The 27,768-nt window shown below is 40.9% G+C and overlaps 1 protein-coding gene across 5 annotated transcripts in view; it reads left to right on the top strand.

Annotated features, from left to right (window-relative positions):
• The window catches only part of NPNT (nephronectin), a 90,387-nt gene that overhangs the window by 56,544 nt on the left and 6,075 nt on the right, over nucleotides 1–27,768 (top strand). For 4 of the 5 annotated variants that reach the window (XM_047798273.1, XM_047798272.1, XM_047798275.1 and 1 more), the window contains 4 exons: nucleotides 10,747–10,833; nucleotides 11,311–11,409; nucleotides 19,617–19,873; nucleotides 21,254–23,966. In XM_047798273.1, the coding sequence (XP_047654229.1) occupies nucleotides 10,747–10,833; nucleotides 11,311–11,409; nucleotides 19,617–19,873; nucleotides 21,254–21,364 (554 nt within the window). In that variant the 3' untranslated portion in view covers nucleotides 21,365–23,966. Of the gene's footprint in view, nucleotides 1–10,746; nucleotides 10,834–11,310; nucleotides 11,410–19,616; nucleotides 19,874–21,253; nucleotides 23,967–27,768 lie in introns of those variants that run through there. The other variant, XM_047798276.1, reaches the window with a different exon arrangement.

The raw sequence follows: 27,768 nt of genomic DNA, 5'->3' as shown, positions 1-27,768 counted from the left end.
AGCTCCAACCCAGAGGAACCATGTCTTGAATGGAGGCAGAATTAGCCAGATGTGGATTGATTAAAATGTAGCAACTGTGCCTAAAGTGTAGTGTATAGCCTCTAGGTCATATAAAGGAGAAAGGTTGTTGCAGCGTAAAGATTATAGAATATAATGTAATATGTATCAGTTGGTCTCATGAGTGGCCATATCAGAGAAGCAGACTGACTGGTTGTTGCCATGATATTCTAGATCATGAGAATGTGTTGAAATTCCAAACACCATCAGAGAGAACAAAGTCGTTCGCATTTTAATGATTGCTGCTTTGCTGCCTGCTGTCCACAGGTCCTTTCTCTAATTTCCCTTTTATGGATTTGACAGAGTCTGTGGCTGGTGTGATCACATAGTTCTCAGCCATGGAAATATGATCTCTTTTCTGATTCTGTGTGGTGATGAGTAAAAAGATGGTTTCTGCTGAGGGGTGAAAAGGTCTCCAAACTAGTTTGCTTTCTAGTAAACAGTGAGACCTAGAGAGACCTTGAGAAGTTGCCCAATGCCTCCCTGAAGATGAAATTTCAGTGAGTGTTTTGAAGGACTGGTTATAGGTCAGATTCTAGTGCTGTGAATTCTGCAAGTTTTTAAGACTTTTTATTTATATTTTAATTGGATCCTATGATGGCTGGAAAAGAAATCTGTGTCTCTCTGGAAAGTATAAATTGAGTTCTTGGTAAACGTGACCCAAGTCAGAAATCAGCTTTTTTTGGTAAGTTGTATGCACATTTGTCTATAGAGTTGTAATGAAAATTGTGCTTATAGCCAACTCTGGGATTTGGGGCATGTTACTAAATCTTCCTATGCCTTTGTTTCCTCATCTAAGTGAGGATAATTATAGTATTTACCTCATTGGGCTATTGTGAAAATTAGATGAGAAGGTACTGATAAAACTCTCACCATAGTGCTTGGCACATAATAAGAATTCAATGCAAAATAGCTATACTACTTTTGTTGATGTTGTTGAATTCATTTATATGGTAATGATAACATTTCCTACCTAACTCATAAAAACACAGCCCTATTTTGTGTTCCAGTTCTGAGTTGATATTTTCCTGATGCGTTTTATTATGGTTCATTACAGTTGTAATGTTCACCACATTTTAAATGTTATTTTGGCTAACCAGATCCTTTCGAAACAAATTGATTTGCAAGTGCGAGCAATTAGAGGAGCAGAGAAAATGAAAGTAGAAAGCTGCTATTTCATAGATCGTTTACTTATGACCAAGTGATTGGAACATTGGGTTTTGTTTAGGAGTTTATATTTACCTAGTTGATCAGTTGTAATGTTAAAACAGAGACAGCTTCACCTCGGCCTCTTTACTTTGCAGATAATGACAGCAGCCTTTTCAGAGATGAATCTGTCTAGGTGGGAAACTTACGCCATGGGCTTGATAAATGTCAGAAATGAAAGTTTCCTTTCTTTAAAGTGATTCCTTTGGACGGGGGGGCATCGACGCATGTCCTGCACAGTGGGTGGGCATCTGTGCCACCCAGGTGTTCAGCCTGCCTTCATCCAAGCAGCTGTAGTCAAATAGCAGGCCATGGCACTGCCCGTGTTCCCCCGCTCAGACTCAGTCCTGACAGGAACTTTCGTGGCTTCCATTGGCTTAGAAAAGGGCAAGGGAACAAAACCTTTCCAGTGGCAAGACCTAGGGTTTTTTAGAGATGACAGAGTGGGGCTGAAAGACAGGGGTTCTAAGAGGCCTCTCTTTCCATCCCCACCCTCCAGCTTCTCTCCCTCCACATTCCCTGTCAGATGATCTCTTGATCTTGAAAACTTGAGTCATCACCCTTCAGAGCCATTGCTCCTGCCCACTGAGTGCAGCCAGGGATCAAACCTGCATCCTCCTGGATACTAGTCAGGTTCATTACCGCTGAGCCACAGTGGGAACTCCAAAAGAAACTCCTTTTAGATCATCTATTCTCCTGGGATTGCTCCAGGCAGGACTTCAGGTTGTCCTGAAACTATTAGAAGAGAAATAGAAGAGTCGTAAGAATTGGGCTTATTTATGATTAGCTGTGTTTATGTAACACCTTTCACTAGAGATTTAATTTTTCCCAGGTCTGTTCTTTACTCCCAGCCCAAAGGTGTCTTTTCAACTTCTTAGGCTTTTCCCACACAATACAAGCTTTGGCAAACAAGGGCTCATTTCTGTGGAGGCCGGCAACCCTTTGCTTTTTGCTAGTCGTGATGATGGCTATATTTTCTCTAACGATAGTTAAGGAAATTTCAGAATCTCTCTTCTAATCTTTTTATTTGCTTGTCTCAGGTGATTTAAAGCTATAATGCATATGTTCTTCATCTGAAGAGGGAAAGAAAGCGGCAGGGGTGAGGAGGAGGGGGAAGAGATTAAGAGACGCCTCTGGAAACCCTCGTCATTGATCCCCACTCCATCTCGAACGACCCCTAGGTTTTGCCACCAGAAGGAGCCTTCAGGATATTAGGAAAGTTATATATGTACCATTCTCTTCAGATGAACTAAACCCCCAAGCGTAGAAGGAATTTAAGACAGTGTTATCTTTAATCTTTTAGTCCTACAACAAATGCCAGAACTGGCCTGCGTAATGTCATGGTAGCCACCCTAGAACAAAAGCAGAGCTTGCAAACCCACCTTTAATAAATTGTGCTTACATCTTGCTATAGTAGTTACTCTTTGGAAGAAGTCTGGCCGTGGGAGGGTGTGTGATAATATTTACATTTACTTCACTGTGCTGACTTTGAATGCTTTTTGGTAAAAATATGCAACTGACTATTTGGGAAACCTCATTTATGAACGCAGACTATATATTCATATTATAGCCCTGGGGAAAATATATTTAGTAGAAAGTTCTGGGCCAGAGTTCCTTTTAAGAAATTTCCTGCTTATCTGTGTGGCTAATGCTTTTCACAGGTTTCAGGGTTCCCAGGCTTCCCAGCCAGAGGAACGCACTGAGCCGCAAAGGCCAGTCCAGCCACGTTTCTATCTGGCTGGCTGCTTGCTTCGGTGCCTGTACGTTCCCTTTGTTTCAGTTCTTGCAGGAAATTGTAAGAAGCAATAGGCAAGAAATATGTTTTGGCAGATGAAACACTGAGCAAAGGCAGAAAAATTGGGGGGATATAAACCTTTTAAAGAACATATGGACATTCTTTGGTTTTTGTTAATTTGGCCATAGCTGCCCTTTGATAGCCACTCCCTCCTCCCTCCCATTCATCCTCTGGGCTCCAGCCCAAATGATGTACCTGATCTTGGTTCTCTTGGTGCTTTGGAATGTCTAGTTTCTACCATAATAAAGTGTATCATCTTCAAGTGCTTTTTAATTTATTTTTTTACTTTAATTTTTTGTTTTCTTAGGGCTGCACCTGCCGCATGTGGAAGTTCCCAGGCTAGGGGGCAAATCAGATCTGTAGCTACCAGCCTACAACACAGGATCCAAGCCATGTCCACAACCTACACCACAGGTCCCAGCAGCACCTGATCCTTAACCTACTGAGCGAGGTCAGGGATCAAACCCTCATCCTCATGGATACCAGTCGGGTTTGTAACCTGCTGAGCCACGATGGGAACTCCTCCAAGTGCTTTCTTAAAAGGCACTGCAGGGTCTGCCTACATCTCCAGCTTCATTTGGTGCCCTTCCTCCCTCCCTCCGCCTCTCCCCCCTGTGAGTGCCACACCTATAATTGATGTTTCTGCTCACATCTCTTCATTCTCTAGGGTACGAGCTCATCCTTCCTGTCACAGTGTGAGAATCACTTCTCAGAGGTTGTCCTGCGTCTGTCCTCCCAGCTGGCTTGGCCAGCCCCCTACTCCCCACCACCCAAAGCCCATATTGCATCCTCTACTTTTCCTTTAAAGTGTTCATTAAATGGGAGATTGTTAGAGTCTGTCTTCACCTCAAGAACGTGGATCCCAAGAAGACAAGAATGTGCTCATTGCTTTATAACAGGGAGCCTAGTGCCTCAGACCGAGGGGATGGTCAGTCTCTTGATTGAGAGCTTTCATAATCAGTGGATGGAATAAAACGGACCGAGGAGGGATAGATGGGTGGTGGAAGAATTGTATTGTTAGCATTTCTCTTGTCCTTTCTTCATCTTTAAAATTATACCATTCTGGAGTTCCCATTGTGGCTCAGTGGTTAGTGAATCCAACTAGGAACCATGAGGTTGCGGGTTCGGTCTCTGGCCTCGCTCAGTGGGTTAAGGATCTGGCATTGCCGGGAGCTGTGGTGTAGGTCGCAGATGTGGCTCAGATCCCCAGTTGCTATGGCTCTGGCGTAGGCCGGCAGCTACAGCTCCGATTGGACCCCTAGCCTGGGAACCTCCATATGCCGTGGGTGGCCCTAGAAAAGACAAAAATAAAAAATTAAATAAAATTATATCATTCTGATTCTAAGAATTAATAGTCAAACCACAGAGGATATCAGATATGTATTTGTTTTTACAAAACATGTATTGTGTATAAATTGACTATTAACCAAAATAAGAAGCAGGGAAGAATAATTAGAAAAATCATGTACCAGCATCTCTCCTAGTTATACTCTGTTTTCAGGCAAGCCTTGTTATTTATTTTAATTAGCATTTTCTGCGTCGATTAGAATAGTATCTTGAATCAAAGCGTTTGTTCACGTTTCACAAATACATTTCCAATTCATAGCCGTACATTTAAGAACAGGTTTCAAAACTCTTCGGCATTCCCTTGCAGCAATCAAAATACAAATAATGGACACACAGTTGCTGTGGGGCAGGGGTCTGTATACTTGCTCTGACAGCACTCCCTCTTTTCTTAGAGTGTTTTTGGTAAGTTTTTTCATAATAGAAATTCTTTATTTTTATAAACAACTTTAAAAATAGAAAATCATAGGGAGTTCCCTGGTGGCTTAGTGGTTAAGGATCTGGTATTGTCACTGCTGTGGCTCAGGTTCCATCCCTGGCCCAGGAACTTCCACATGCTGCAGGTACAGCCAATGAATGAATAAATAAATAAATAAATAAATAAATAAATAAATAAATAAATAAAGGAATTATGAAAGTCAAGACAATCCAACAAGTGAGAAAACATCACTTCTGTTTCTAGTATTTGGACTACCACTATTAGTATTTGTGTATTCCTATTTTAAATTAAGATTTAATTGACATATAACAGGTTTAGATGTACAACATAATGATTTCATATTTATGTTGCCAAATGAACATCACAAGAAGTCTAGTTTACACTTGTCACCATACATAATTACAATTTTTTTCTTGTCTTGTAATTACAATTTTTTTCTCATAATTTTTCTTGTAAGATTAGCTCTCTTAGCAACTGTCAGATATGCAGTGGTATTATTAACTATAGTCACCATACTATGCATTCCATTCCCATAATTTATTTGTAAGCAGAAGTTTAAACTTGACCACCCTTACCCATTTCACCCACCACCTCTGGCAACCACCAATATGTTCTATCTTTGAGCTCACATGGGGGGTTTTTTGGGGGTGGGGAGGAGATGCCACATATATGTGAGATTACACAGTATTTTTCTTTCCCTGACTTATTTCATTTAGCATAATGCCCTCAAGATCCATCCATGTAGTTGCAAACAGCGGGATTTTATTCTCTTTAATGGCTGAATAATATTCCTCTCTGTGTGTGTGTGTGTGTACGTGTATGCATGCACACACACCGCATTCATTCATAATCCATCAGTGAGCTCTTGTTTGCATATGTCGGCTCGTGTAAATAATGCTGCAGTGGACATGGGGGTACAGATATCTTCAAATGAATGTTTTCCTTTTCTTGTGATAAATACCCAGAATTGGAATTCCTGAATCATTTGGTAGTTCTTTAATTTCTTTGAGGAAATGCCATACTGTTTTCCATGGCAGCTTTACCAACTTAACAATCCTACCAACAGTGCACAAGGTCCCCTTTTTTCCACATCCTCATCAACATTTGTTATTTCTAGTATAGTTGACCCTTGAGCAACACAGGGATTAGGGGTACTGATCCTATGCACAATTGAAAACGCAAGGATAACCTTATAGTCAGCCCGCCATACCTGAGGTTCTGCATCCTCAGATCCAGCCGACCTCAGATCGTACCTCTAGTACATATTTCGTGGGGAAAAAATGTGTGCGTAAGTGGACCTACACTTTCAAACCTGTGTTATTCAAAGGTCCACTGTATTTTTGATGACACCACATCACACCTATTAGAATGTCTGTCTCCTTGTGCTTTTGATTTGCATTTGCCTGATGATTAGTGATGCTGAGCGCCTTTTCATGTTCCGGTTGGCCATCAGTATATCTTTAGAAAAATATCTGTTCAGATCTCCTCATTATTAACCAACTTCTTACTTATTTTGCTATTGAGTTGTTTGTGTTCTTTATGTATTTTGGATATCAACCCCTTATCAGAGATAGGATTTGCCAATATTTTCTTCCATTCAGTAGGTTAGCTTTTCATTTTATTGATGGTTTCCTTTGGTGTGCAGAAGCTTTTTAAGTGGGAGTCCCACTTGTTTGCTTTGGGTGTCAGATTCAAAAAATCATCTCTAAGACTGAGGTCAAGGAGCTTATTGCCTATGTCTTCTTCTAGGAGTTTTATTTATGGTTTCAGGTCTCTCAGTCAGTCAAGTCTTTAATCCATTTCGATTTTGTGTATGGTGTAAGAGAGTGGCCCAGTTTCATTCTCTTGCATGTGGCTGTCCAGTTCTCCCAGCATTATTTATTGAGGAGACAGTCCTTTCTCCAATATATATTCTTGGTTCTTTTGCCATACATTGTGGGAAGGTATTTCTTATCATTGTTTTTTTTTTCTTTTTTTTTCTTTTTTTTTTTTTTTGGTCTTTTTGCTATTTCTTTGGGCCGCTCCCGCGGCATATGGAGGTTCCCAGGCTAGGGGTCTAATCGGAGCTGTAGCCACGGGCCTACGCCAGAGCCACAGCAACGCGGGATCCGAGCCAAGTCTGCAACCTACACCACAGCTCACGGCAACGCCAGATCGTTAACCCACTGAGCAAGGGCAGGGACCGAACCCGCAACCTCATGGTTCCTAGTCGGATTTGTTAACCACTGCGCCACGACGGGAACTCCCTCATTGTTTTTTCTAATCTTTTTTTTTTTTTTGGTACATAGTTGAAATCATACTGCTTGAATGAGTTTTCCCAACTATTAATTTCACTTAATGCTTTTACATAAACTGTAATATATACCCGGGAGTGGGTAGTAAACCTTGTCTTGACATTCAGCAGGATGCTCTTACCAGTCCAGCCTGGTACGTGTGAGGAAGGAGGATTAGTACAATAACTTGGCCAAGCTGCGGGCTGGAGCACACAAGCTTGTAAGGACAAATAGCTGCGGAGCAGTTTAGGTGTCTAGATTCCTTGGAGTGTTGCCCAGGGAATTGCAGTGAAGGTGCACCTGATCATCCGCTGCTAAATTAAATGGTTCTTGGAAACCAAGTGCCTCAAATACTAATGAACCATCTGGCACGTTGCAGGTTGTTAGATGACTAATTCTTCAGTTTGCTGTTTTCCAAACGTGTGTCTTGGCCCTTCCTTTCAGCCTCCCCCATCCGCCCCCCCCCCCCCCCCCCCCCCCGCCGCCCTGGCCTAGGCTTTCTTCAGTTTCTTGCATCCTCCAGACACTGTGAACTCCTTTCTCTAGATGTCAGGGCACTTTCCTTATACACTTGCTGCCTGAAACACTCCCTCTCCCCTACTCCAGCACTATTTTTTTTTGCTCAGAAGAGTCCCGGGTTCTTTCCCTCTCAGAATGAATAGTGCTTGCTCAGTGAGGGCCTCCTTGATCTCCCTTTCTAAAACACACCCTGTGCCAGGAAACCTTTGTAACATTCTCCACCTGTACACCAAGACTCTCTTTACCGTTTGACTGCCCTTCATCTAGAAAAAAAGGGGGCTGACAAACCATCATACTGCCCCTAAAATATGGTACTATAAGAATCGAGCTATTCCAATGCAGAGGTGGTTTGTGTAAATTATGAGAAGAGGGAACAAAAAAGTGATTGCTCTGTGGAGTTTTGTTTTTCTAGCTTTGTCATGAGAGAAAAAACATGTGTGTCTACAACTCATAATATTTCTAGTAAATAAGAGGAGGCCTCCCTCTTAAAGGAGGGAATGGAAAGCTGGAATTGGACATCATTGCTGTCAGTCATCTGCGTGGGAAAGAGGGCACCCAGTTGCCTCCCCAGAGCACCTGTGATCAGATCGTGTCCCCAGATCTTGTCCATTGACCAGCCTCTCTTCTTGCATCCATCTCTGTGTAGATGGGTATACATGAGTGGGGAGTGGAAGAGGAAGGGGCTTCTCTGCTGGGACTTCTCAACAGAAGGAAAAACTCCAAGAGCAGTAACCTAAAAAAAAAAAAAATCAGTGTAAATATTATGGAATTATTACTTGACTTGGCGTTCCTATGGTGGCTCAGCAGTAATGAACCCAGCTAGTATCCATGAGGACGTGGGTTTGATCCCTGGCCTCGCTCAGAGGGCTAAGGATGCAGCATTGCTGTGAGCTGTGGCGTAGGCCAGCAGCTACAGCTCTGATTCCATCCCTAGCCTCGGAACTTCCATATGCCTCATGTATGGCACTTAAAAAAAAAAAAAAATGGGGAGTTCCCTGGGGGCTTAGCAGTTAAGGACCCACCATTGTCACTGTGGCTTGGGTTCAATCCTTGGCCAGGGAACTTCTGCATGCTGCAGGCATGGCCAAAAAATATTGTTAAAAATAATGGGAACATTGTTGAAAAAGAACCCTTTTGACTGATGTCTGTTCCTGATGTTCTAGTCTTTTACTCCCTGCCTTATAAAAACACAGCTAATTAAGTTCTGGCAAAGGAAAGGGAGGATTCCCTGGTGTTTGGCCAAGAACCCCCTTCCACTACCACTAACATTCTCACAGGCTCCCTGCCCCCAACCCAGCTACCCTCCCTGACGTCATCTGGTGTGTGTTTTTCCTTCCTAACCTTCGTCAGGATTCAGAGTTGTAGTGTCCGCTTATCAATGTTGGCCTCTCCCATTCGAATGCAAGCTCCGCGGGGGCAGGTCCCTGTTGGTCTCGTTCACTCTCTCTCCTCAGGACCTGCCCCAGTGCTTGACATGTGGCTGGCAATCAAACCTACATTGAATGAATAATACTGATTTCTGTGAATCCCCTTTTTGAAGTGTATTTTTAAGCTCTGTCCCATTTGTCTCATTTGAGGAAAAGGGTTGACAAAGTCCGTGGCTTTCTGACAGGATCTTCCCATTCATTCAGTAAATACTTACTGAGTGCTTGTCACTAGGTCAAGCCCCGGAAATGCCACATGAATAAGACAGGATTGATGCCCTCCAGGACTTCAGAGACCAGCAGAGGGACAGACACACGTGTGTGTAAATAACTGCGATTCTTTATAAAAGATGTGATAGAGGCATGCAAACATGAGCCGTCAGAGTACAAAGGGGAGAAATTTAATTCTCTTGGAGCATGAAAGTTTTCACCCAGGCAGTGATATTTGTGCTGGGCCTTGAACAGAGAGGGGAAGTTTGGCTGGTTAATTAGCAGGAACAAGCTGGGATAGGGTCAGGAGACGTGAAAATGAATGGCATGTTTGGACAGTGTTGTGTGTTTTGGGGGGGAGGGTTGTGAAGGCTGCGCCAAGGAGCTTGGATTTGATCTTAAAGGAGCCAAGGAACCTGCTTAAGGCCGGGAGGCCATAGCATCTGCAGAGTTCACTGGAGAGGAGTCCACACTTTGGTTGGAAAAAAATCAAACCATTCACTGCACTGCGATGGCAGGCCTTTTCCCACTGGAAAAGCCTTAATTTAGAGCTCATAATGCATCTTTCTTTTTTTTTTTGGTCTTTTTGTTGTTGTTGTTGTTGCTATTTCTTGGGCCGCTCCCGCAGCATGTGGAGGTTCCCAGGCTAGGGGTCTAATTGGAGCTGCAGCCACCGGCCTACGCCAGAGCCACAGCAACGCGGGATCCGAACCGCGTCTGCAACCTACACCACAGCTCACGGCAACGCCGGATCGTTAACCCACTGAGCAAGGGCAGGGACCAAACCCGCAACCTCATGGTTCCTAGTCGGATTTGTTAACCACTGCGCCACGACGGGAACTCCGTAGAGCTCATAATGTATCTTTCATAGAGACCAGTTTTAGAATTTCATAGTGATATTTTACCAGAAATTGGTAGCTGTTTTAAAATGTATTTTAATGTATTTTCCAGATAAAGACTTTTTAATGTATTTCATGTTGGACTTTAGAAACATTTGAAACCCAGTTTTAAAAATTGTATCCAGATAGGAGTTCCCGTCGTGGCTCAGTGGTTAACAAATCCGACTAGGAACATTAGGTTGCAGGTTTGATCCCTGGCCTCCCTCAGTGGGTTAAGGATCCGGCATTGCCGTGAGCTGTGGTGTGGGTCGCAGACGTGGCTCGGATCCTGCGTTGCTGTGGCTCTGGCACAGCCCGGCAGCTACAACTCCAATTAGACCCCTAGCCTGGGAACCTCCATATGCCGCAGGTGCGGCCCTAGAAAAGGCAAAAAGACAAAAAAAAATTTGTACCCAGATAAATGTTACAGTACAAGATCTCTGCAGAACAAACTTCATGAATCTTCATGTGAAATGTAATGAAACATTTTGGATTCTTCCAGATGAGTGAAGTGCCTGTGTCCTTCTCCCCAGCCCCATTGTCAAGTGTAATGCCTCTTTGTCAATACATCATGGAAACAAAATACATCTCTCTCTTGCAGTTCCACGGCAGCCTTCAAATGACTTGTTTGAAGTATTTGAAATTGAAAGAGGAGTCAGTGCAGATGATGAAGCAAAGGATGATCCAGGTAGATATACATATTCTTAGTACCTTTATGATGACATTTTATTGTTTCCCTCCATTTCATGAAACTAACTTTTAAATTGTAGACTGGTTATATCTGGGAAAATCAGACTTTTTTTTTTTTTATAACTTGGCTTCCTCTGTAGTTAAATAAGTTGAGCAAAAATAGCGAATCGTCATTATCTTCTTTTAAAAAAACAGTAAAGCAGCACTTAAGATGAGGAGGATATCATACTTTATAGGTGACGATGTAACAGGGTCATAATTTGGTGATGACTCTGTGTTCTATTTTTACAGCTGAGCACTCATGCACAATTGTGCTGAGAGAGGATTCCTGCTATTTCCTTGTAATCTCATGGAGAGACGTTCTAGGGGACAGTTAGGTGTGGATTGAACACTTGTAGCCCTAGTGCACAAATTTGTTTTTGTTGTTAGCTGTTGGGCTTGTGGCCTCCTCATCTTTCTGGTCATTTCCTTGCAGGTGTTCTGATACACAGCTGTAATTTTGACCATGGGCTTTGTGGATGGATCCGGGAAAAAGACAGTGACTTGCACTGGGAACCAGTGAGGGATCCAGCAGGTAAAACCATTTGTTTAAGCCTGGTACGCATTTCAGGTGAATCCTCTCTGAGGACCCCATTTCTGCTAATCAAGGACGCTGTAACATGGCTCTGGGTTTACTTAATAGAGAGGGTAAAGAAGGCTTGTCCAGCATTCATCTTCCAGTTTATAGGTGAACTGAATTTGCTAGCCATCAATTAGAATTATAGGTAGACAGGTGTTTATTAAAAGGCCAGCTAATTTCTCTCTCAAAAAAAAAAAAAAAAAAAAAAGCCTGGTAAATGTAAAACATGTAGACCCATTCTAATATTTAATTTTCAAGTTATTTGTAGTGCCTCATGCCCAAGGGTAAAAGTAATACAGCAGTTCAGAAGCCATCATAAGCATCCTTGGCTGTTTTTTCCTTTGTTTTTAATTTTTAGGGCCACACCTGCAGCATATGAAAGTTCCCAGGGTAGGGGTCGAGTTGGAGCTGCAGCTGCTGGCCTACACCACAGCCACAGCCATTCCAGATCCAAGCCAAGTCTGTGACCTACACCACAGCTCACAGTAGCACCAGATACCTAACCCACTGAGCAAGGCCAGGGATCGAACCTGTGTCCTTGTGGATACCAGTCAGGTTCTTAAGCAGCTGAGCCACAATAGGAACTCCAGCTGGTTGTTTTCTCAGTTATGTCTTTTTTTTTTTTTTTTTTTTTTTCTTGAAAGACATAGTAGAAGGAGACAGTGGAAATTTCTGTGAATTCATGAATATCTCTCTGAAAAAAAAAATGACAGTCTAATTTGGTTGCTGGAGAACTTAGTTAAAAATTACCGCTACTTATTCCACAAGAGAAAATATCAGAAAGGTAGATTTAAACATACTCCTTTGGAAAATAAACAGACTTTTAAATGATATACTTCTTAAAGTTTCAGAATTTACAAGATGTTTTATCGTCTTGTGTCAGGAAATAAAGCTACATATTACTGTTGTTTTTTTCCCCTCCCTTCAGCACTTAAATCTTTTATGGCTGAGACTAACTGAATGGAAGGGTGAGGAGTTTGGTTTCTTTTTTCTTTTTTATACGCTTAATTCTAGACTTAAGAATTAAAGACATGGAGTTCCCACTGTGGCTCAACAGAAATGAATCCGACTAGGAACTATGAGGTTGCAGGTTCGATCCCTGGCCGCGCTCAGTGGGCCAAGGGTCCAGTGTTGCCGTGAGCTGTGGTATAGGTCACAGATGCGGCTGGGATCCTGCGTTGCTGTGGCTGTGGCATAGGCCGGCAGCTATAGCTGCAATTAGCCCGTAGCCTGGGAACCTTCATATGCTGCAGGTGTGGCCCTAGAAGGACAAAAGACAAAAAAAAAAAAAAAAAAAAAAGGAGGACATGAGGCATGAAGAAAAGTATGTTCTTTGTTTTGAAAGCGTAGTTCCTACATCCCATCCCAGGTACATAGAGCACAAAACATATAAAAATTAACTTGAGGAAGGATATGCTGTGTTAAACCAGTTCTTCTCAACTTTCAGTGTGCATACGAATCAGCTGGGGGCCCTGCTAACATGTAGATTTTGATGCATTTCCCACACGCTCCTTGGGGATACTTTTGGGGCTCATCTTTGATGCACATTTTGAGTAGCAAGCTATGAAAGACTTAGTGCAAAAATATATTCGTTAGAGCCCCTAAGATCAAAATGGTACGGATATTAAAAAATGAAAATTCGAGGTAAGCTTTTACAAAATGAATATCCAATAAATTCCAGTAGGTTTTTAGATTTAACTATAATTTTTAATGCCACCTCTACTCCCCCCCCACACACAGTGTCGTCTCTCTCATTCTCACTTTTGTGTTCACCCTGTCACTTATTTAAGGTTAATTCTGAGCAGGACATCATTATTAATGTCACAGATACCTGTGAATAAGAGAAAAAAACAACATGTATTTAATACCTACTATAGTCCTGACTCATTCATCATCTCCATTTTGTTTACATCTCTCATCTGCCCTGTGAAGCAGGTAATAGAGTTTTTGTTTCACAAAGGCCCAGAAGTTGCAGCAGTGTCTTAAGGCCACAGAGCCAAAGAATAGACTTCTGGACCAGGCCCCTCTGTGCTGCCCGTGCAGCCACCTGGGAGGTTCAGTGCCAGAGCGTCTGCAGCATTATTCTGGGGTTCTCACTATCCAGTCTGGCCTCTGTGTGCTGGGCTAGTGTACACGATCCGATTAGCAGATCTCAGGCCTGTAGATTTGAGTGACCGCTGACCTGGAGACGTTTGCTACTGAAGGATCTTTAGCAACCACGTCTGATAGGGTGGTGAATAATGTTCACGGTGATAGTGAATAACTCCATCACATAAGGTACCCCAGGGAGAGTAATTCATGCTTAACTCAGAGAAGAATTCATTGTACTGCTCTACAGACAGTCTATGTAAAATAGTTGATTTTAGAATTTACATGTTATTTTTGAGAACCAATTTGCAACATTATTCATCACATAAATGTTTAAATTTGTTGTGACCCCCAAATCCACTTGCCCTCTGATCAAAAAATGAGAAGAAAACTGGCAGTTGGCATGGTAGGCAAAAGGTTGGAAACGGTCATTTGGCTGCGATAATACGGAACAAGTTGACAGGAAGTGGTGGCTGCTTGGGTGACTGGAGAGCTTCTGGTGATTGGCCCTGGTCCCGCAAGGATGCTCTTCTGAGTTTGCTCCAGGCTTTTACCGCCAACTTGGATGTATTGGATATTGTCGGCATACTAGCCAATCGGTGGGTGACTTAAAGCCAGAGGAGAAATCATCCGAAAGAGTAGATCAGTGGGGCACACTTGAGAGGGTGGAATCTCCTGGGGCTGAATGCAAGGTGGAGCTCGTGGTCTAGAAACCACCTGCACAGCTGTGGGAGAGGGAAGATGTGCCTTAGCAGTAGGCATGAAAGACTTTAGAGTTTTGGTGGGTGATAAAATCAGTATGTGTGAACACTCTGTCATTGCTGCCAAAAAGCTGGGTCACTTCCAGAGAAATTGGTATTTTTTCCAACATGGAAAACACACGTTGGTGGGTTCTTTCCAGTTTGAGAAGAAGAGAGGTAATTGTAGGTCACTGGGAAGAGAATGACCTGGATGGAAAGGCATCTCAAAGGCTACAGAAAAACAGGGGAAAAACCCAGAATTGGTTAGCCTGGCGAACAATAGAACGGGGCAGCTTTTCAAATGCATGACTGACAACACGTGTCAGTTGTTCTGTGACCACAGGGGGCTGAGAAGTCAGGTCAGTAGGTAAAAACAACAGGGGGATCGATTTTTGTTCCCTTCCAGAGGTCTTTTCTGTAGTCAGAGCTGTCTAAAGAGAGATCAGGCAGCCGTGGAAGTAGGGAGCTCTCTGTCAGTAGAGATGTTTGCCTGGGTGACATATGACAAGATGTTGTTTTGAGAACTGGACAAGGGTTGGATTAAAAAGCCTCTTGCACCAGCTCTTGGAGCCTCTGGCTCAGAATGGAATGTGCCAGGTAGTCCAAGGAGCTCAGTGAGCAGGTTTCTGGCTTGGAAAAAGGATGGGAGGCCAAAGATGGCAGAGAGAAGAAAGGGTAGGAGGGCATAGCACATGTCAGGGTGGAATTGCAGGTAGACTTTCTAGAACATGCCAGGGAATTCTAACCATGTACAGACTCACATATACAGACTCACATATACAGATGGAAAAATACTAACAAAGTTACTTTCTTTGCTTGTTTTTCTTCTTGGAAGTTCAGGTGAGGTTGTGTGTGCATCTTACAGGCTAAGGTCAGAGAAGACTACAAGGAATTTAATGAGTTGTTGTATCTTATTCTAACTACCGAATGAATTGCTTGTTTCCATATAGATTATAAGATTTGTAAAGGAGCATATGTTTGGATTGCCACGGTTCTGACTGATTTTGATGTAGTGCATTTCTTATCCAAGATCGAGATTTGCAAATATACAATAATATCTCTACGAAGACCCTCCATTAAACAAACTTACAATTTTGAGAAACAGCTGCAAAATAAGTGCATTTACTGGCTCCCCTTCCCAGTGCTCATTAGGTTCGTTATCACATTCAGGCTTGAACTTAATTGTGAGATAGTAAAATTAATCCATCCTCTAGGGATTGGAAAATTGTGCTTCTGACGGCCGGGGGTGATGTGCAACAGCCTTGTAGCTCTGGCCCTAAACACATGCTCTTCCTTTGTGCTATCAAAGGCTAAAGGTGAGCGTGAGGCCCTTTTCCTGGAACCCTAATCTCTGGGGATCAAGAGTTAAAGGCAACTGACTCAACACCCAGTCTTGCTCCCGATAGTTACAGGGAATTAATTCAAATATATAACAAATATGCCAGCATGTACATACACACATGTCTATTGTGGCATTAAAAAAAACATTATTTGAAGTCCATGAAATACACGAAAATGGAAAAACAAATCAACGGTGAAAATAAAAGCTCCCTTCCAGCCCTGGCTTCTAGTTGCCCTCCCCAGATGCAGCCAGTTTCTCGGTTACCTTTTTGGAGATGTATTTTTCCACACAAGGCCCCTCTTCTGTACCTTGCTTCTGCCCCTTAACGACATTATCTTAAGAGTTAACTTGAGTATGGACTTTGAAGCCAGAAAGCCTGGGCTGAAACCCAGCACCACCACTTCCAAGCTTTGATCTTGAGCAAGCTGCTTAAATGGGATAATCAATAGTGTCTACTAAACATGTGTAAAGCATTTAAAGCAGTCCCTGGCCCAGAGTTACCATTGAAATAGTATTAGTGAGTTCTGTTGAAGATTGTCCTCTATCAGTGTGTACAGCAGGACACCTTCATTCTCATTAATGGCTCTCCTTATGGGTTTTTTTTTTTTTTTATTACTATTATTTTGGCTGTGCATGTGGAAGTTCCCAGGCCAGGGAACGAACCAGTGCCAAAGCAGAGACCCAGGCCGCACAGTGACAATGCCAGAACCTTAACCCACTGTTCCACAAGAGAACTCCTGGTCACTCCTTAAATGTAACTCACCAGCCATCCACTGAGGAACATTTTGGTTGTTACCAGCATTTTGCTAGTTCAGACAATACTGCAGTTAAGTAACCTTGTGCAGATATCATTTCAAATATGTTTGCATACATCTGTAGGATAAATTCCTAGATGTAGAACTGCCAGGTCAAAGGGACTCTGCAATTTGAATTTTGATAGATTTTACTAAAATACCCTTCATAGTGGTTGAAGCAATTTATGCTCCTACAAACTCTAAGAACCAACCCCCCACGTAGATCCTATTAAGCAATTTTTTTTTTATTTTTGCCAAACTTATAGATGACATCTCATTTTAATTTGCCTTTACTGTGAAAAATTTACCATCTTGTCATACATGTAAAGGTCATTTTTTTGGTCATTGTCATTTATTTTTCTTTTGTGTTCTTTTTATTAATTTGTAAAAGTTCTTCATGTAAAAAGGAAAGCGGGCCTTTTTTCATGTGTTGCAAGTATTTAACTTTTTGCCTGTCTTACTACTCCATATTTTCTTAAATGAACATTTGGAAGCCTACACTGGCTAAATTATTAATGACATACTTGCATGTCTGAAAAATATTTGTTGATAGAGAAAATAGCTGGGGTATATTTATGAAAAAAGCAAGTTATAACACTGCAAAAAATGTTCACAGTCATGTACTTTTGTGTGCATGTATTTACATAGGAATACAAGAAAAGTTCAGAAACCAAAATGTTAGTAATTATCTCTGGGTTTGAGGATTATGCTTAATTTTTTGTTCTGTTGTCTCTTTTTTTTTTTTTTTTTCCTGCAAGAGGCATGTACTACTTCTTTTATTAGGAAAAAAAAAATGAAGGTATTTCCATTTGAGGGGTAAACACTAGCAAACCATAATTATCTTAGTTCTACTTGAGCTGGTTTCTCAAATAGGCCAAAAAATACAAATTAATCACTGCAATTCTCTCATTTTCTGACCCCATGGTTAACAGGTAAAGTAATTAATAAATTAAAATTTTATTGCCTTTATTTCTGAAGAGTTTTATAGCCTCTATCATTTACCAAAAGAAACAACTTTCGATATGGTGATGCTTTAAATTGAATCCATATTTAGTGTAATTTTATATTTAAACAATATTTGGAATCATAAATGAAATTTTTATTCAGCAGGTAATTTGTTTGGAGTGCTAAATCAGTTTTGTCCCTTAGCAATTCTTCCAACTTCGTAATATTTCAGTTTATTAAAAAGGGAAAGAATTCTCTGTGGTAAAAATAACATCAGTCAAAAAACCTGGTGGCCACAGAAAAGCTCTGTAGGGGAAGTGCAACTGTAGCCTCATTTATAGAGCTTTCAATATCTGTATAAAAGGACTGTATGGGGGCTCTTTTATTAGGATGCCTTGGGTTTTGCTAGGTTGTCTTGTTGCAGGCAGCATCGAGTGAAGTGATATTAGTATACATTCCACAGGGATTTAAGATAATCCTGGTTTTCTTACAACTTGCAGGTTAACTGTAACAGCCTTATATCTTAGTTTTAACTGGAATACCTGTGATTCAAAAGCTGATTTATGGAGAGACATTTAAAATCCATCTAAATATTTTGGCTCAAAATATTGTTTGGATTTTATTTAGGGAAAATCAGGGCGGGAAGGAGTACAAAAAAAACTGTGTTTGTTTTTGGTGAGTCGAGTACATGACTCAAGGGGTCTATTTCTCTGTAGTTTGCTGTATTTTGGAAACATCATTGATTCAACAAATGGCATTAAACTGCTGCCATATGCTGGGAATGTAATGGGGTGCATTGGGGGAAAAGTTGGTTCTGCCATCAAAGAGTTTACAGTCTCTTGAGGGAGAGAAACGTGTAAACCTGTGCCAAATAGGGGTTCAGGCAGTTCTCACCTCAAACCCTTCCTCTGCCAGTCACTGGCTGGCCCTTAACACCTTGGATGACTTCACCTCTCAAAGCCTTAGGCTTCTTTTGCAGATGCAGAAGCGAACAGGTGTTCGCTTCAAAGGCTTGTTAACAGGGTTAAATGCGATGGTCCCTGCAGAGCACTGGCACAGATGTGATGTGCCTGGCACTTCACAGGTACCCACACATCACCTACTTGGGCCTTTGGAGGCTTGGAGGGACTTGACAGAGGCGAAGTCACTTGAAGAGTAGGACACCCCGATTTCCTCATGTCTTGTACAGATGAAGCACACGAAATGATGGTTTCTCTTTTCAATGAAAAATAAGTGGAGGTTCTAGCAAAACAGACACACGTGTTCAGCATTCCAACCACGTTTCTCCTGTAGGTAAGCCCGTGTTGAGACATACAGCGTGTGTTTCAGTAGACTGCAGTAAAACAGCCTGAGGGGAATGGCATTTGTCTTGAGTTTCAAAGTACTGCTTAGAACTTTCTCTCTCTTGTGCAGCAGCATCCCCCACTTAACTGCTGCTCAAACTTTTTTTCCTTCCCCTTAATTGCAGTTCCTCTAATAATAGGGGAAGCAAACTCTGTAGCTCTAGGGATCCAAGGCTTCAGCATGCCCTTTGCAAAGGGAAAGTTTTTGTTAACATTTTGTATTCCTGTATATGTAATAGAAGATTTATGTATCATATTGTTATGGGTTTGGTTTTTATGTAATAAGTGTTTTAAACTACTTAGCTCCAAATAATACTGATGCTCTGGAAAGATGTGGCGGGTTTCCAGAACACTTCTGCATCCTTTTGAGGTGAGAGAAGCACAGCCAACGCATTTTTAAAGGATCCTTCTCTCTTTAGAGATTTTTTTAAGTGAGGGGAGGAGAGAAGAAACAGATCTAGAGCCCCTTTAAATCACCATCTGCTCTATTGCCTGGAGGTAGAAAATCCACCTATAAAATTCTTCCTGGCAACTTAGGTCAACCACCCTACCAGCCAGCCCGTCAGACAGTCTAGTCCTATGTCCACGAGGATCGGGAGTTGCTACATGTGTCTTTGTGTGTCTGATCTTATTTAACTGAGAATATTCATAGTGTTAGGATTACTAATTACTGTGTCTGTGGCATAATCTATAGTCCCCTGAGCCAAGGGAGCATTTTCTGCAAATACAGAACCACAGACTTTAAGACAGCAAGAAAATGTCCTATTTTTCTCCTTCAAAAATCCGAATTCTCTGCAAATGACTGTCACGATCTGAAGTTTCCTAGAGCGAGAGGGGTAAACCTCCCGTCCCCACTGTCGTGCCGGAAGGGACATCGGCGCACACACACGGCCCTGCTCTTCCCCTGCAGGTGGACAGTACCTGACAGTCTCGGCAGCCAAAGGCCCGGCGGGACGGGCCGCTCGCTTGCTGCTCCCTCTCGGCCACCTCCTGCACTCAGGGGACCTGTGCCTGTCGTTCAGGCACAAGGTGACGGGGCTGCACTCCGGCACGCTCCAGGTGTTTGTGAGAAAACACGGTGCCCACGGAGCAGCCCTGTGGGGAAGAAATGGTGGCCATGGCTGGAGGCAAACGCACATCACCTTGCGAGGGGCTGACGTCAAGAGCGTAAGTAGACCGAGCGCCCAGGAGGCGCACGGGGAGCTGTCCTTTCAGAGGCGGCTTCCAGGGTGGCACTGGAAGCCTTGCTCTCTTCATGCAGACACATCGCCAGGGCTTTTTCCCAGCGTGGCGACCCCCCGCGTTGCCTCTTTCTGTGATCCCTTTGTCCCTTTTCCGTTGCAACCTCTGACCACCCTGGCGAACAGCCTCTATTTTTAATGGAAAAAAAAAAATTTCGGAGTTGCAAAAGTGAAAAAAAAAAAAATCTTCAAAGGGTGGGGGGGGGGGGGGGTGGAGGTGGGCTTAACCGTACCCGCTTTTCCTTTTCCTCAAACCCCTCATACTTCAAACTTTGACCACCATGAGAGTTACACGAAGGTGGGTTTTTTTTTTTCTTTTTTTCTTTTTTGAAGTGTTTCTTTAAAGTCCTTTTTTTCCCCTTTGACTCAGAGATCATGGTTAAGCAGCCTTGGGTGGGAACCAGAACAATATGTTCGGAAAGAATTATTCTCTTCAGGCCAGGATGTGGGAAAAGCTTTGATTGAATATATAAATTTTATCTTAAGTAATCACATCATAAATGGCAATAAAATGATCTATAACACCCCGTTGAGATAGTGAATGTATTTAGAAAACGTGTCTTCTTTTATGTCAATAATTATAAAACATATTAGGGAAGTCTCACTCTATACCTAGAAGTACAGTGTCTAGCAACTGTTTTTAAAAAGAAAGGATAGACTCCATGACCAGAGTCTTGGAGTCTGTTTTATTTATTTTTTTTTAATTTTTCTTCATTTTTACATTGTTGGGCGATACAAAGTCAGTCGTGTCACATCATAACGTAGGTTTCTGTTTTTAAAGGTGCAAGGATGCTCTACAGAAGAAAAAACAAAGTTTTACATAAGTGAAACAACATGATTGAATTGGGGTGTTTGGTTCTATTCTATTTTAGGCAACAAAACTGTATTAACTCGGAAGAGGAACTAGAGAACATGTAAGACAGGCTGCGTGATTATGATCTTTCAGATCTTTGGCTAATTTCTGCCACTTCATATTCCATCACACACTTTACTTCTGACCTTGGTAATCTCTGACAAAAGTGTCCACTTGATAATCATTCCTAAATGGAAGTAGTCTATCATTCAGCATGACTTTTTAGAGATGAACTGATTCTGGGTAATGCGGTCCGATTAACAGTTTACTGATGACTATCAAGTTTCCACCAAAAGGCAAGCCTCAGGTAACACTGGCAACTCTGGCTAGCCTGTCCTTCTGTTAAGTACGTTTATTATTTAGTTTGGGGCAAGTTTGCCTTTATTTTGCTAAATGAGCAGGCATTGGAAAGGGGCAGAGGAGGCTTGACCAGTGTATGCATTCTCTCCCTAGGTCATCTTCAAAGGTGAAAAAAGGCGTGGTCACACTGGGGAGATTGCATTGGATGATGTGAGCTTGAGAAAAGGCCACTGCACTGAAGAACGCGAGCAACTCCAGAACTAGCAATGAACCCCCGTGTTGCTCCCTTTTCTTTTTCCGATATTCACTTCCTGTCCTCTCCTCCCCCTTATCAGGCCTAGAGGAAGAGTGGGTCAGGAGAAAGTCTGGTGGGTGACCCACATCTTGCTGGCCTGCTTTTGTGCAATCCCAATGAACAGTGACACCCTCCTTGAAATACAGGGGGGCATCTATAGATGCATCCAAAGCCATCTTTGGGTGTTACCTTCCTTCCTGAATCTCTTTGAAGAAAGCCTTTGACATGGGTGACCTATACTATCCTTCATCCTGGTTACAGGGTGTTCCTTGTAGCTAATTATGGGAGAAGTTTTCAAAAGAAATCTGTGCAAATGGCCATTCTGTTATTTGTTCAGTGTTGTACCATGAGTAGTATTGACTTTGCCTAAAATGCGTTGTACAATGTGCTTGTGAAATTGGTTTCTCCTCTCCACTTTGTTAGTTCTGGTCTGACCTGAACACTGACTTTTACTGCCTTCACTTTATAGAAGAAGGGTGTGGAACACGTGGAGATGCCTTTGTTCTTGTTACCTGTATTTTTCTCTTAAAGATAGTTATGTAGAGTGGGCACATAATCCCTCATCAGTAGCCCTGTGTTCTGTGTATATGTGCTATGGATATTAAAATAGTTCCATGTTCCTAATATTTGCAAACTCTAGTTGCAAGGGGAAAGGCAGCTTGTGATCTCTCAAGTTAAAAAATACACAGTGGGTTGTCATCCAGTTCCATGAGAAAATTGGCAGAGGTTGTCGAGTTGTGGTAGTAAGGGGATGAATGTTTTAATGGCCTTGAGTTTGGTCACTGCAAAGGATAGTAGACAGCTCAAGACAGGAAACTGCAGTTAACATATAAAACTCTCACCGTTTCAGGTTACACTTTAAAACCAACAGCTCTTACCCTAACAGCCTGGCTCTTTCTGGTAATCCATCAGAAGCTTTATGAAAGTTCTCGTTGTTTCAGAGGAAAGATTCTGTTTGTGGAAGCAGGGTGTGGGGCAGCTCCGTTGAAACAGATTTTCATACTGATTTTTAAATCAGTGTAAATCTAGGCAGATCTAGATCATAACTTACGTGTTGTGTCAGGATGGGACAGGAAGCAGGTCCCATGCTTTGAGGCACCGGATGTGCTGGAATGGGATTCATACTAGAGCCAACGCGACAAGATTGGCATTCTTAAGACCCGTGAGCCCCCAGCTTTATTTCCTCCCTGCAGGTTTTACCTTTACATTAACAAATACCTAAGTTTTAAAAGGCCATTTTTTCCTGAGGCTGATTTCTGATTAAGTAATCAAAATATTTTCTGCTGTTTTTGCCAGGAGTCACAAAGATGATTAAAGGGTTGGAAAAAAAGATCTATGATGAAAAAGTAAAGGAACTGGGATTATTCAGCGTGGAGAAGAGAAGACTGAGGGGCAAACCATTGCTGGTTTTCAAGTATATGAAGGGTGGGTACAGAGAGGACGGTGACCAGCTGTTCTCCATATGCACTAAGAATAGAACAAGAGGAAACAGGCTCAGACTGGAGTGTGAGGGAACATTTCCTGGCAGGGACAGTTGTTAAATTAGAATCCTTTGTTTAAAAATGAAATTTTTTGGAGGCTTTAAAAAAATGTGATCATTTTTCTATTTAAGATGGTTAACGATGTTCTTACCTCAAGGTAGCATAACAGATTACAGAATCTCCCCAAAGATGTTTTGCTCCTATTTCTATATCAAGAAAATCTCCAGAACTAGGTAACTTGGACTAGACTAAGGTCTAATTCAGGTTATTTCCCATGCGGCCTCCTAATGGAGAACAAAAAAAATCCACCAAATGCTGAGCTCACTAAAATGTCTCCCCCTTTATGGCAAACCTAGCAGTATTAAATAGAAAAAAAAGAAAGACAAAAGTAAAAATCTCTTTATTGCAAAAGAGTATGATGGATAGATATTTTAGTATCTCTATAATATCCTAACGTGTAGTATATGTATTTTTTTTTTTTTTTGCTTGGTAAAGGTGTAACCCTTTCACTTGTGAAAGGGATGAGATTTCAGATTTTTAAAGAGACCCTATCAAAGAACACAGTTTAGAGAGATTTTTATTTGGTTCATTCCCTCTGCAATGTGTGTTGACAGCTTAACTTGGCTACTGAAAAAGAGGGCCATGCCTATCACCACTGCCAGGACCTTCCCTTCACCTAATGCTACAGGTTTCTCTGAGTGATTAGAATCTCCCAAATGGTATTATTTTTGGAACAATAGATACAATAGGATGTCTTTCATCATTTAACTTGGTGGAGGCAGGGCCAGAGGGGGACTATAAATCAGTAAGCCTTTGAGTAAGGGCCAGAAAATATGGCCTTAGATCCATTTCTAATGATTCATTTCCTTTTTGGTCATATTAACTGCACAACCGAAGATGAAAGGGGAAAACAGAAAATTTCACTTTTAGGTGCCAATAATACATTGCACTACACTGATGGAAGAAGTTATCCAAAGTACTGTATAACATCTTGTTTATTATTTAATGTTTTCTAACGTGAAAAATGTTAGTGGTTTTCCAAACAGCCAAATAAAAAGAATTTCTTTGTAAATTAAAACACTTAATACTAGTTATCTGTTTCTTGTTTTGAGTTTTTTCCTTAAACTGTAAGAATTATTGAGGTAATTTGATTTTTCACAAAAGCCATTCATAGTAGCCATTTATAAGATTGGAGTCAAAGATATTAGCACATAATTAAGCTTTCTAGGTTAAAAAAAATGAGACTCTTCATCAGCACACACAGTCAGAGAGATCAGAAGATCACTGTAACGTGTGATAGCTCAGCAAATTGCTTTAGTTATGTTTTCTCACGTCATTTAGTTGTAAAATGCCTCAAATCCTTTTATGTAAAAGGCAGGATAAGCTATAAGGATAAGATATGAATAAAAGCTCTAAGGACCTGTGCAGAGTTTTTAACTAGTGCTGATTTTGTTAATTTATGACATTTTACTCATTCTCCAATAACTTCTCCTAATGGAAAAATTAATTATAAGGAAATAGAACTAATGAAATCATGCAAGATCAAAATTAGTTCTCCTGCAGAATTATAAGAAGGTCAGTGCTTAATGGCTTCTTTCTTTCCAATATTCAGAGAACCTTAGTGGCTAGAAAACTCAAGTTTTGGTTAAATACGCACTTTAAGCAAAAGATAAACTGCAGCTTCCTTATCTCAGAGTGGTTTCCGTATCTCTGAGATCCTTCTTAATCATCCCCAGATCATCTGGGAAAGCTAAGGTGTTCCAGCTATGTTAAGAAGTTAAACCTCTTCTGAAGCTGTTTTGAGATGGGAGGAAGCAGCTAAGTATGAGATCCCCAAGTCCAGTTCATCAATTTTCTCGAGAGATTTTACAGCATTTACCATGGTCGTGACTGTAGGGTACAAGAGTAAGCAGATTCCCCTTTGCAGGAAGGGTTTCCTTCTAAAGGGGAAGATGGACATTTAGCAAGGTTATATGAATAAATACAAAATTGCTATTCTCAAAACTGGCCTATGTCAAAGGCTCAAAGTGTGGTGGGTTTCGGGACCTTTAGCCCATTGCTTTTCACACTAATATGCATGTGTGTGGGAATCACCTAGAGAGCTTCTTAAAATGCAGCATTTGAGTCAGTGGTTCTGGAGTGGGACTTGAGATTCTGCATTTCTAACCATGCTGCTGGTGTTGGCACTCAGTTTGGATTACAAGCCTTTAGTATATAATACACTGAGGGCCTGGGGCCTTCATTGCTGTTAACATTCATTATTGGAGGCCCTAAAGGTCTGTGGCTGCAAGATTTACATTCACAAATATTCACTAAGTTCTAGTACATTTTTTTTCCCTTCAAAAACCTTTTGGGTCTCAACAAATAGAGAATATCAATCAATAGACAGGTATTATTTTAAAAGAACAGTAATCCTGAATTTAATAATACAATCACTAAGAAAAACTGACCAACAGTCTCCCAAGACAACAGAAATAAAAGCAAAAATAAACCAATGGGACCTAATCAAATTGACAAGCTTTTGCGCAGCAAAGGAAACCATAAAAAAAAAAAAAACAACCCAAAAAGACAACTTACAGAAGGGGAGAAAATAGTTTCAAATGATGCAACTGACAAGGGTTTAATCTAAAATATACAAACAACTTATACAACTCAACAGCAAAAAAGTCAACAACCCAATTGAAAAATGGGCAAAAGACCTGAATAGACATTTCTCCAAAGAAGATATACGGATGGCCAACAAACACTTGAAACAATGCTCAACATCACTGATCATTAGAGAAATGCAAATCAAAACTACTATGAGGTACCACCTCACACCGGTCAGAATGGCCATCATTACTAAGTCCACAAATAACAAATGCTGGAGAGGGTGTGGAGAAAAGGGAATCCTCCAGCACTGTTGGTGGGAATCTAAACTAGTACAACCACTATGGAAAACTATGGAGGTACCTTTGAAAACAATGCATAGAACTACCAAATGACCCAGCAATCCCACTCTGGGGCATATATCTGGACAAAACTTTCCTTGAAAAAGACACATGCACCCATATGTCCATTGCAGCACTATTCACAATAGCCAAGACATGGAAATGACCTAAATGTCCATTGACAGATAATTGGATTAAGAAAATGTGGTATCTATACACAATGGAATACTACTAAGCCATAAAAAAGAACAAAGTAATGACATTTGCAGCAGCATGGATGGAACTAGACACTCTCATGCTAAGTGAGGTAATTCAGAAAAAGACAAATACAATATGATATCGCTTACATCTGGAATCTAATATATGGCATAAATGAACCTTTCCACAGAAATGAAAATCATGAACAGACTTGTGGTTGCCAAGGGGGAGGGGGAGGGAGTGGGATGGATTGGGGATTTGGGGCTCATAGATGCAAGTTAGTGCCTTTGGAATGGATAAGCAATGAGATCCTGCTGTATAGCATTAGGAACTGTATGTAGTCACTTATGATGGAGCATGGTAATGTGAGAAAAAATAATGTATATGTGTATGTGTAACTGGGTCACCTTACTGTACAGTAGAAAGTTGACAGAACACCGTAAACTAGCTATAATGGAAAAAGTAAAAATATTAAAAAAGAGAAAAACTGACCAAGGTGTTCAACAGCAGATTTGAGCTGGTAGGAGAAAAAAAAAATCAGGCAATTTGAAGATTGGATAATTTCAACTGACCTATGTGAGGAATAGAAAGAAAGCTCTATAAACAACTAGACTCAAGATCAAGAAGAAAATACAAGTGTTGAAAAATGCTATTAAACCACCAGACCTAACATCTATAGTGCACTGCACTGAACGTAAGAATACATGTTTTTTCTCAATTGCATAGAGATGATGACAGATATAAATTAGGCCATAGGCCGTAAAACACTAACCCAAGTTTAAAAGGATGGAAATTATAGAAAATGTTTTTACAACACAGTGAATGAAATCGGAAATCAGTAACAGGGAAATTTGAGAAATTAACAAACATGGAAATTAAACAATATGCTTCTAACCAATGGCTCAAAGAAGAAACCAGAGGGAGATTAAGATATATTTTGATATTAATAGCAATTAAAATACAACATACCCCAAATTATGGGATACAGCTAAAGCATTGTTTATAGGAAAATTTATATTTGTAAATTCCAATATTTAAAAAAGTCAATAATCTTAACTTCAACCTTATAAATCTAAACACAAATCACAGTAAGTAGAAAGTAGGAAATAAAGATTAAAACAAAAAAGTTAAAAAATATAAAAAAAAATCAGTGAAACTGAAAGTTGGTTCTTTGAAAAGATGAACATTTAGCTAGACTGAAAAAGAGAAAAAAGACTAAAAATCAGGAATAAAAGAGGGAACATCATCACTGAACTTAAAAGAAATACACAGAATTTTAAGGGAATACCATGAACGACTTTGTGTCAACAAATTAAGATAACCTAGATGACATGGACAGACACAAACTATTTGAAAAGGAATCAAGAAGAAATAGAAACTTCAATAGACCAGTCACTACTAAGTAGATTTGTGCTAATAATGAAAAGCTTTCCAGAACAGAAAGCCAGTGCCCCAACAGCTTCAATGAAGCTATGATGTAAACCAAATATTTAAGAATATTGTCTTCATAAACTCTTTCAATTTAAAAAATTTTTTAAAATAACTTGTGTGCCATAGTCATCATAACAAAATTTTATAGCATTTCCCTCCCAAACCCTCAGTGCATCCCTCCACCCCACAACCTGTCTCATTTGGAAACCATAAGTGTTTCAAACTCTGTGACTCAGTATCTGTTCTGCAAAGAAGTTCATTGTGTCCTTTTGTTAGATTCCACATGTAAGTGATAGCATTTGATGTTGGTGTCTCATTGTCTGACTGAGATAA

This window comes from Phacochoerus africanus, chromosome 10, assembly GCF_016906955.1.
Source record: "Phacochoerus africanus isolate WHEZ1 chromosome 10, ROS_Pafr_v1, whole genome shotgun sequence".
In the NCBI taxonomy this organism is placed as follows: domain Eukaryota; kingdom Metazoa; phylum Chordata; class Mammalia; order Artiodactyla; family Suidae; genus Phacochoerus; species Phacochoerus africanus.
Note: the sequence above shows the minus strand (reverse complement) of the source record. Positions and strands in the feature narration are given on the sequence as shown.